The sequence below is a fragment of the Gymnoscopelus microlampas genome (assembly GCF_963454915.1).
Source record: "Gymnoscopelus microlampas genome assembly, chromosome: 7".
NCBI lineage: Eukaryota > Metazoa > Chordata > Actinopteri > Myctophiformes > Myctophidae > Gymnoscopelus > Gymnoscopelus microlampas.
Genome location: NC_139944.1, coordinates 26,199,350 through 26,210,812, shown reverse-complemented (window position 1 = coordinate 26,210,812; position 11,463 = coordinate 26,199,350). Strand labels below are relative to the sequence as shown.

Genomic DNA, 11,463 nt, shown 5'->3' with positions numbered 1-11,463 from the left:
CGACTACTTACCCTCCCTAACCAAGCACAATTTGTTTTGCAACTGGTCCTAGACAAGTCTTCTAAGCTTGACACCAGAAATGCCCCCCCCCCCTTTGTGTTTGTATTTATACTTTGATTGCTCCTATAGTGTTCATGATTTCTTGTATGTTATTGTATGCCTTTAGATGTCTTGATGAATTGAATACATAGGACCACAATGGAAACAAGCCCTCTGGGCTTGTTGTGCTATTCTTTTAGCATTATTGTACCACTGTACTTTTTGCAAACTGTTAATAAAGTATTCAATCAATCAATAAAAAAAAACATATTTTTTGTTTCTCTCAGGTCTCTCTTCAGTACAAGTCTGGCAGCAATTTCTACCACACCTGTGGAGGAACTCTGATCAAGAGAGGATGGGTGATGACTGCTGCTCACTGTGTGGACAGGTAACATACTGTACATACATTACTGTTTGTATTTAAGGCCAAGGACACATCCCTGGCCACATCCTTGGCCACATCATTTTTAAAGCCTGCAGTGAGGGGTGAGTTCCAACGAGGACTGCTGTGCTGCAATACAGAACTGTCAGAATGTTTAGGGAGTGATCACTAATGATTACGAGGCACAAGCCGCTAGGTTAGATGACAACAAAATGGAGAGACTTTCATGTTATGACTTCTGAAAGTTAGCTATGCAAAGTGAACAGTACAATGATTTGTGAATGACATATGGGAGGCCTTGAACACTAGAATGGTATGGATGAGCAGAGACAACGTTTACATACAGAACTGAGTGCTATACTTGATGGATATCATAGTTGATGTTAACAATATCTCTGTCTTTCTTTTGCAACAACACAGCCCCAGGACCTGGCGCGTGATCCTTGGTGAGCACGAGCTGTACGTCAACAGTGGCAACGAGCAGGTCATGAGTGTCAGTCGTGTCTATGTCCATCCCATGTGGGACGCCAGCAAACTGGCAGAAGGGTGAGCAGATCATACTATCATTTATCATAGATTTCAAGACTCATTGTGGTTACATTGCCCGTTTGATTTTCTTTGGTATACCATTTTCTTTTGTGGGAAAGGTTATCTGATGGTGATCTCAGTGTCTTTGTAGATATTGTATATCTAGATACATGTTCAATGTAAATGTTTTCTCTGACACACGGTAGTGCTGGTGGTGTGTGTCAAGGTCTCTCATTGCATTTTTTATGTTATTGTTATTTTTCGAACTTATAGACAAGAAACAGCTAAAGAAAAGTTTGGGTTGAAATCTTTTACTGTCAAAGTAACTAGTTCAACTGGCTTCATGGGCTGCTGTTTCGCACTCAACCCAACACTTAGTTGCGCACCAGTGTGCTGCATCAAAAATAGCCGATCTACAAGTGAGCTTGTAGATCTGATATTTTTGGCCTGTGGCACACGCACGCAACTAAGTAGCCTATAAAAGCTTAACTAAATATGTGCATGATCCCACTGATCGCACTGAGAACAGAATGTGCTACAACAAATCCATGAATGTTCAAATATAGCCCAGAAATACTACCAAAATATATTGCAAATCAATTAGCAGATCCCATTGAAAAATGTTCAACATGGTGCCATGGTGTGCTTCAAATGGAACTGGAGCTTGCTCAGGGTGGGAGTCGTGGGACAATGACGGGTCTCTGCTCTACATGTTAACTTATTGTGATTTGACACTTTAATAACATTGAATTGAATTGAACACAATGCGCACAGTAATAGCCAGAGAGTATCAAAATGGGTCAATTTTCACACTCTCTGAGTTCAAGTAACACTGGGGATAAGTACAGATAGGTAAACAAAGATTCATTTCTCGGAAACCTCATGGGAATGTTGTTCTGACTCACAGGTGGGACATCGCCCTCCTGAAGCTGTCTTCCGATGCTACTCTGAACAGCTATGTTCAGCTGGGTGCTCTGCCCCCCTCTGGCCAGGTCCTGCCACACAACAACAACTGCTTCATCAGTGGATGGGGACGCACTCAGAGTGAGCCCGACCTAAACTGTTTAAAATAGAAACAGCATTTACATAACAAAGCTCTCTGTAGAAAAGCATGCAATTGATAATGTTTAAAGGGGAATTTCCCCCCACAGTTTTCTTACTTTTTCTATGATGTTATGATATCCTAGGATGAATGCTACAGTAGAAAAATCAAAATATGCGATCTAGCGCAAGGCCCATAGGCGTGCGTTTTTAGCTGTGGCGGACCCGGGATGGAGTTATGAATTTTTCTACTTTACCATTCATCCTATCATTTTCAAAATTCCCCTTTAAGTACTGCTATTTGAACCTGCTATTCAATTCTTGTGCAATCCCCAAGCTGTCTCTTCTCTGTGTCATTTCCAGCTGGTGGAAACCTGTCTGCCCAGCTGAAGCAGGCCTACCTGCCCGTTGTTGACCACAAGACCTGCACTAGCCGTGGATGGTGGGGAAACACTGTCAAGGACAACATGGTCTGTGCCGGAGGCGGCCATGAGTCTGGATGCCAGGTGAGGTATTTTTTTTTTACTTAAAAGAATGAAGAAAAATAAACAGTGGGGAAATTGTTACAGCCAGGCTCAGAGGGAAGCAACACAAACGTACACAAAACCACCAGGCATTGATGCAGAGAATAACTATCCAGAAGCTAGAGGTACAGGAACAATGCAGCAGGGGACTATGGCTGGAAGGGAGAGAGAGAGAGACAGACAGACAGACAGACAGACAGACAGACAGAGAGCAGGAATAAAATAAAGAGCAGTTAGTCAGAGTGCGTTAGTCAGTGGATGAATTCTCGTGTCAGTAAAGATTTGTTCATGTACAATGCTCATGCAAGGCTTCTCTTTGTACAATGGCAGGGGATAATTAAGACAATCACAAAAATGTAATTTTAACATTTTGGACAGCATTGATCCAACATCCAACATTGATTGGAAAGGAACTCAGGATGCTGTATATGCGGCCAGCCCACTAATTAGTTGAGCCAACAGGCCCCATTAAGTATGTTAAGTTTGTTGATGTGGTTTGTTGTCACATCCTAGGGTGACTCTGGTGGACCTCTGAACTGTTCCGTCGGCGGCAAATGGGTTGTCCATGGTGTGACCAGCTTTGTGTCTTCCGCCGGCTGCAACTACCACCAGAGGCCGACTGTCTTCTCCCGCTCCTCTGACTACATCAGCTGGATGAATTCAGTCAGTATTACTCCATATACTGTATCTATCTCTCTCATTGCTGTGGGTCAATTCCTGTCACATTTCAGGCAAATCTTTGCTGGTATTAATTTCTCTGTCCTTCCTTTTTCAGATCATGGGTTAAAAAGGACAAGGATCTCAGTGAAGATGTGAGAACACTTGTTCAGCTTGGTTGCTGCCTGTGTCTGTGAATAAACAGTATTAAACAACACTGTCACATTGTATTTGACTGATTTAGTTTCTTTGTTCATCTGGTTAGGCTCAGTAAACATGCATTAGTCATTGTGGATAGAATGCATTTATGATGAATGGGTGATTTATTACGATACAGTAGGGCCACTCAAACTGCAGTTAGTCACTCCCTAAATGGGATTTGTAGGATGCTGTTCCCTTTGTTGTGGCCATTCAGTATCAAATCCATTAAGAGGACATGTGTGTTGCCTATATTTACCCAGAATTATAGCCCAGAAACCCTGCAGACATGGTTAAGCCTGATTAATACTTAATTGTATGACGGTGTCATGCAAAAACAGTCAATCTACAATCTCACAACGTGTCACATGGCAATGCATTATAGCCAGTAATTTTGCTAGAAGACAGACATGACTTCATTGCAACCTTGATAATTTACCTTTTCAACCCAAAAGTTAATCTCTTTGGGGCAGACTATGGATTATTTCAAACAAATTCCATTTGTTTGAAATTCTTTTGGCAAAGGTAAATAAAGATCAAAATAAAAACTGCTACACTTCATGTTATTGATATGCAACGGTAAGGTCTGTTCTCCTCTATGGCAGTGAATGCTGGACCCTGAAACCAACCCTGCAGAAGTCTCTAGACGGGTGCTGCACCAAAATGTTGCGTGCAGTACTTAACATCAGCAAGAGTGGACATGTTACCAACAAGAATCTGTATGAGGTAATACCAAGGGTGAGTGAGAAAATAGCAGCCAGGAGAATGAGGACACTGCTAAAGACATCAAGAGCTGCCAGCCAGCAAATTGGTCTGTGGGAACCAACACACGGGCACCGGTCACGAGGACGTCCCACACTAACATACGTGGATGTACTCAAGAAAGAAAGATGCGGGGGCGCAAAGCACCAATGAGCTGACCAGATGTATGGAGAACCGGAATGACTGGAGGCGACGATGGAGGGCTCGTCTGAGGACGACCTAGAGAGACCTTATTTTCACTTCACTTTGCTTTAAGTGGTTATTTTCATTAACAGGATGAGTTTTGAAGTACGTTCTTTTTTTCCTACCGGAAAATGTAATAACTATTTAGCTGTTATGAATACAGAGAGAATAATTCCCAATAATCGTTATAACCTGGAATCAAATTAAAGGTCACATTATCCGTCCGTAATATCCGAAAAAAGAAGGTTACATTGAGAAACACTCCTCGTGTAGGGCTAATTATAATCCATTTTTTCAATTTGTTCTGCCTGATTAATCATGTTAATCTAATGAAAGATGCTCACCTCTGAATTAAACACGCCTCCATGGGTGAGCGCCTATGAATTCAAATACTTCCTAACAATCCCCAGGACGTTTCATCTCAAGGGCCGAAGCGTGCGGACGTGTAATTATTTTTCAGTTGATGTATGTATCTCCACCTCAGGTGTGACACTGTCCGGCCGCATTTATCCTCTGCGGTCTCACTAAAATACATGATCCAGCTGCGTTCTCTCCCCCCTCTGGCCTGACCCTGGCCTACAATCATCAGGATGCAGACTCAACTCCAGTGAGACAGATACCTACAGAGGGTGAAAGATATATAGAGTGTTGTTGCATTATAATTTCCTCAGTGTTGATTTAACTCTGGGAGTGTACAAATGGAACTACCCAGGTAAAAAAGTAGTATACTTTAGTATATGAAAAATATAATATAAGTGCACTAATATTATTAAAAGTATACTTTGGATTTTTGTACTTAATTAAAAGTATATTAAAAATAAACTTATACAAACTATACTTAAAAAAAGATGTAATTAAGTTCAACTTCAATGTACTAAAAATAAATATACTAATTATGGAATACTTGAAATGTATTTTTTATGTACTTATCCAAAGTGTACTTTATGCAAAGTATATTTTTAATTAAATGTAAGCACACTTTTTAAAAGTACACTAAATTGAAACGGCTTAATAGTGTACTTTTAGTGTACTTAAGAAAAGTGTATTTATAGTAAAGTCATTTGTAATACACTGTTAGTCTAATATATGTAAGTGTACTATAATTGCACTCCATTGCAAATGTATTTTAATATACTAAAAGGAAGTGTACTTTAATGTAAGTATATTAAAAGTTGTATGCCAGTGTACTTTGAGATAGTATACTAAATTACTAATACCTATAAGTGAGCTTTTAGTGTACTTAAGAATAGTACATTTATTTTCAGTCATTTGTAATACACTGTTAGTATACTTTATTTAAGTGTACTTTAATTGCACTCCATTAGAAATGTATTTAATATACTTAAAATAAGTGTACTTTAATGTAAGAACATTGAAAGTTGTATGCCAGTGTACTTTGAAAAAGTATAATAAACTACTAATGCTTATAAGTGTACTTTTAGTATACTTAACATAAGTACATTTATTTTTCAGTCATTTGTAATACACTGTTAGTATACTTTATTTAAATGTACTTTAATTGCACTCCATTAGAAATGTATTTAAATATACTTAAAATAACTGTACTTTAATGTAAGAACATTGAAAGTTGTATGCCAGTGTACTTTGAAAAAGTATAATAAACTACTAATGCTTATAAGTGTACTTTTAGTATACTTAACATAAGTACATTTATTTTTCAGACATTTGTAATACACTGTTAGCATACTTTATTTTAGTGTACTTTAATTGCACTCAATTAGAAATGTATTTAAATATACTTAAAATAACTGTACTTTAATGTAAGAACATTGAAAGTTGTATGCCAGTGTACTTTGAAAAAGTATAATAAACTACTAATGCTTATAAGTGTAATTTTAGTATACTTAACATAAGTAAATTTATTTTTCAGACATTTGTAATACACTGTTAGCATACTTTATTTTAGTGTACTTTAATTGCACTCAATTAGAAATTTATTTAAATCCACTTAAAATAACTGTACTTTAATGTAAGTATATTGAAATGATATGCTAGTGTACTTTGAAAAAGTATACTAACTTACTAATACTTATAGTAGGAATTAAGTGTAGTTTAAGAATGTTATAATACACTATTTCTATGCTTCATTAAAGTGTACTTTAATTTAACTTCCTTATAAGTGTATTTAATTATAATAATACAAAATGCACTATAATAACTTTAAGTTGTATTTTAGTGCACTTTAAAAAATTATACCAAATTGCAAATACCTATAGTGTTAATTTAGTGCACTTATGAAAAGTACACTTATTTTCATGCCTTGTGTAACATACTATAAGTATGCTTTATGAAAGTGCCCTTTAATTTTACTCAGTTAGAAATGTACTTAAGTATGCTTATTTATTTTAATGTAAGGTCATTTTAGTGCTTTAAAAAGTATGAGTATTTTTCAAATCCTTTTTAATATACTATTAATATGCTTTATTAAAGTGTAGAATAATTTAAATACGTTAGAAGTCCTGCAATCCTGAGACTGCATGCTGCACTGGCCTCCCCGTGATTGGTCAGAGTCACAGTGTTCCCTTTCAGCAGAGCCATTGGCTCTGCCTTTCAAATTTGTAGTCATGTGATTATGACATAATCAACTGTTCCGTTTTTGTCACCATCTTGTCACTTGTCACAAAATAGTACATCCATACTAAAAATATACTTTAATACATTTTAAATAAACTAAATCGGACAGTAAAAAGTTCATTTGAAAAGTATTATTAATATGATAAAAGTGTTTTAATAATACACTTTTATACAACTGATAATGTACTGTAATCCCATTTAAAGTAGATTTACAACACACTAATAATATAATATAATTGCACTAAAAGTGCATTTTGACTGCTCGTGGGTATACTTTTCACTACTGTACTAAGTATACTTAAAGTTTGTAAAAAGTTGTACGAATTTAGCACACTTATTGCACTTTTAGTATACTCAAGCATACATTAAGTAGCAATTTAATTGTACTTGAGTACACTTAAGTTCAATTTAAGTCGGCTAAAATAGTACATCCATACTAAAAGTATACTTCAACACATTCATATATTTTTAGTATGCTATTTTTTTACCTGGGTAAATGGACCTGTAGGGTCCATTTGGATGTTAACGTGTAATACCAGCCACCAGCCAGGCTTAAGTTTGTCTAGTCCACCAATGTGGCAAGAAACCTGCTAGTTTTTGGAGGTCATATTGTTACAGGCAATATAACTTTTGAGTTCTATGGGTAATTCAAAGCCTGTGTGGATGGGTTAGTGAAATGTTTGTTGGTTAAGAGGAAAGCTGGTACAGTAGGTGGGTGGGCTGGCAGCGTGATTCACCTGCCATCAGGGTGTGCAGCTACGTCTTTGTCTTTCCCATTGCCTCAGCCAGCCCAGTCTGGAGAGCTCCGGTTTTGTTCAGCTTTTTCCGGAGGTAATTACATTCCATGTAATCTTGCACACTGGGAATCCAAAGTTTATAATCCAGTGCAAACACTCAAAATAAAGGGACATAAGGACCTTGGTGTGCTCTTGAGTGTCTTCTCTGCCAATCACAGGAAGAGCCAACCTCCTGTGAGTGAGTGAATGAGAGAGTGTGTGTGTGTGTGTGTGTGTGTGTGTGTGTGTGTGTGTGTGTGTGTGTGTGTGTGTGTGTGTGTGTGTGTGTGTGTGCGTGCGTGCGTGCGTGCGTGCGTGCGTGCGTGCGTGCGTGCGTGCGTGCGTGCGTGCGTGCGTGCGTGCGTGTGTATGTGAAATATTTCTGTTGCTGTTGCTACTTTGCAAGTTATGCATTATTACGACTCAATAACTAGGCCCCTATAGCTGATGCAAACAAAATCAAAAAGTCTTTGAACAAGGAGAAGGAAGAAGATAACAGCACCCAGTGTCTGTGAGTGGAGATGGGAAGGAGGAGAGCCCTCTTCCAAAATATATGTTTCTAACAAACAATAAAGTGATGAGAATATGATGCAGTTCTATGAAGCCATAAATTCAAGAAAGAGATCAATCCACATGAGCATTTCTTTTATGAGCTCATCCTCTTCTGGCCTCACAGATTGGAAACAGATCTCTATCCAGAAAAGGAGGCAAAATGTTTCATAGAATAGGCAGAAGATGAATAGTGCATAATGTTAAGGAGTGATTGTTCCCCCATGCATCTCCACGATGTAGAAGACAGTTGTGAAATGGTGAAAAGGTTTTGGTATGCCACAGACAAAAAGATTACTACTGATGTTTATTATGATCATGATCCTGAGGATGTGGAGGCTGAATATCCCACCAACAAACCAATTGCTCTTCCATTCATCAGGGCAGCATGTGTCCTAGAGATGTCAACAATCTTTGAAAAGACAAGGAAGTTGGTATGGGAGCAGAACACAGTAATCCTGTACTCTGCCCTACCCGTGGAGGACATCCAGAGGCTAAAACATCCAACGCCATGGATCCAAGCCACCTGAACGGACTCCTGAACAAGGTATGGTTTAACATCCAGCTCCATGTCAGTTAAAGGGGGGAAGAAGTGAACTGAAGCCTGAATCGTTTCTCATAAAGATAGATGAGAATGAGGCCAGGTTTGCGTACTGTACAGTACATGTCCTTTGATGAGGAAACAACTCCAATATGTTCAAAACTCAGCTGCCCGCCTGCTCACCAGTACCCACCCCAGAGACCATCACACCAGTCCTCCACGACCTCCACTGGCTGCCTGTCAATCAAAGAATCCACTTTGAAATGCTGCTCACCACCTGCAAGGCACTCCACAACCTGGCTCCCCCCTACCTCCCTGACCTCCTCCAGCTGCACATCCCGTCTCGTTCCCTCAGGTCCAGTGATGCCTCCTGGAGGTCCCCAAGACCATGCTCCGAACGTGGGGCGATAGGGCTTTCTCTGTGGCTGACCCTCCCTTTGGAATGCACTCCCCAAGCATATCAGCATACCCCTCTTTCAAAACTGCCCTGAAAACACACCTGTAAGAATTATTCTCAACTATTGTTTATACTGTTTTATTGCTTTTAATACTTATCTTACTTGCTGTCTGAACCCCCCCCCCCCCCCTTTTTTTCTCCCCTCCGACCCACACAGCGCTACTGTATATTATTATATAATATTTCAGGTATTATTATTACTATTATTTATAGATATACTCTAAACTAAATTTGGGTGTATTGCACACACTGAATTAAAAAACAGATATTCAGAATTGCACATCACAGACTAAAAGCAGTCACTAGTCACTATAGTCCACTGTGTGTGTGTGTGTGTGTGTGTGTGTGTGTGTGTGTGTGTGTGTGTGTGTGTGTGTGTGTGTGTGTGTGTGTGTGTGGGTGTGGGTGTGGGTGTGCGCTGTGCGTGTGTGCGTGCTTATGAGCATGCGTGCGTGAGGGACAGAGAGAGGGGGGAGGGGGCGTTACTGGTAGTTAAAAAGCCTGATAGCTTTGGGGAAGACGCTTTAACAGAACCTGACAGTTCTAGCTAGGTAGCTTAAGGCCAGTTTTTTGAAAAATGTGGACACGGCTGACAAAAGCGCCATTTTTTTTTTACATGTTCTCCATCACCATACGTTTCATTTTGGAAGGGGAGCCACACCATCAAGATGGCAGAAGGCAGCCATCTTGGATTACAAAGATGGCCACCATGCAATATCTACTAAAAGCCAATATCTCAGCTTCCAAGCCACTTAGAAGGTCAATCTTGGTGTCAAAATATACATTTTCTGGGACAAGGAATGCAATAAAACTATAGGGAATAACAATAAGTGACTAATTCAGCCAATATTAGATAATTTGGTAAATTCTGGCAAAATATGTACACAACTATGCCCGATGGATTCCTGTCCACATCCGCATGAATGGAAGCTTGCCAACGTCCATTCATGAGGAATTTGCAGAACATGGTCATTGGGTTGTTCCCAAGACCACAAACAGATTCTCAAGCATACCTATAGACCAGGCTCATGAGCAGAATAATGATCTGGTGAAGGGCTCTGGAGGTGCAGTTGGACTGACAAAGAATCCCTCCGCATTCAAGAGGTGGATGATCGCAGGGCCTGAACAAGCACGACTCCTAAAAGAGTTTGAGCATGAGTATGAATTAGAAAAAGGAAATAAACAACACCACCATGAAGAAGGAATGTCTACACAAAAGACATTCAAACACTAGCGCTTGTGCACACCATCAGTGGGATGGGCAATCCGTTCCTAGATGATAGCCACGAGCTTCTAATGTTGGACACACGAAATGTGATTGACGAGTCAGTGGTTAAAACAGTCCACACTGTGAAATCAGTGGGCAGAGAACAGTTAACAAGTACCATAAGACAGTGATCATGGACCGCACACACTCTATTCATGAGCCCATCAAAAATAACTCACTGCCTCTCTTCAGATGCCCGACATTCAAGATCAAGACCAAGCAGGCAGGGCAGATCTCAATGTTGAAAGATGATGTGGCACTCTTCTCCCGGTTATATATAGCCATGCAACACAGAGAGGGGAACATGAGCACCTTCTTTAAACATGAAAACCACCCATACCCTCCCTCTCTATCTGACAGAGGTAAACTACGGCTGGGAAAGAAGTCAGATCTGCTAAATATTCTGACACAGAAGACACAAGAAGAACCTCCAGCTACGTTTGATGTCAACGTACTCGATGGAGCTGCTGTGGTGCACTTCCTGTCCACTACCAACATTACCACATTTGACGAATATGCCAGTTGTGTCTTTGTTCCCCACATCATGAAACACCTGGAGATCTCCAAAAGAGTTGATGTGGTCTGGGATACTTACATCACCAGCAGCATAAAAGAGTCAACAAGGGAGAAGCGAGGCAAAGGGATACGACGGAAGGTGGCTGGTCAGAACAAGCTGCCGGGGAATTGGCCAGATTTCCTGCGTGATCCTATAAACAAGCAGGAACTCTTTACCTTTCTCTCTGGGAAGATTGCATCCACCGCCTGGCCAGAGGGCAAGCTGGTCTTCATCACATCTGGCATCACAGTGGTCGGCACAGACACCAGCCACTCCATGCTGCCATGTAACCACGAAGAGGCCGACACCAGGATAGTGATTCACCTGCTTGATGCCCTGGAACATGGCTGTTCTACCTGCTTGATACGCACTGTGGATACGGATGTTGTCGTTATCCTCATCGGCAAG

General features: G+C 40.0%; 1 protein-coding gene across 1 annotated transcript in view; it reads left to right on the top strand.

Annotated features, from left to right (window-relative positions):
• Nucleotides 1-3,388, top strand: part of LOC311049692 (elastase-1-like) — an 11,316-nt gene extending 7,928 nt beyond the window's left edge. The window contains exons 3-8 of the mRNA XM_084063460.1: nucleotides 327-427; nucleotides 842-967; nucleotides 1,857-1,993; nucleotides 2,354-2,496; nucleotides 3,028-3,177; nucleotides 3,290-3,388. Of these exons, the coding sequence (XP_083919586.1) occupies nucleotides 327-427; nucleotides 842-967; nucleotides 1,857-1,993; nucleotides 2,354-2,496; nucleotides 3,028-3,177; nucleotides 3,290-3,301 (669 nt within the window). The 3' untranslated portion in view covers nucleotides 3,302-3,388. The remainder of the gene's footprint in view (nucleotides 1-326; nucleotides 428-841; nucleotides 968-1,856; nucleotides 1,994-2,353; nucleotides 2,497-3,027; nucleotides 3,178-3,289) is intronic.
• The last annotated feature ends 8,075 nt before the right edge of the window (nucleotides 3,389-11,463 follow it).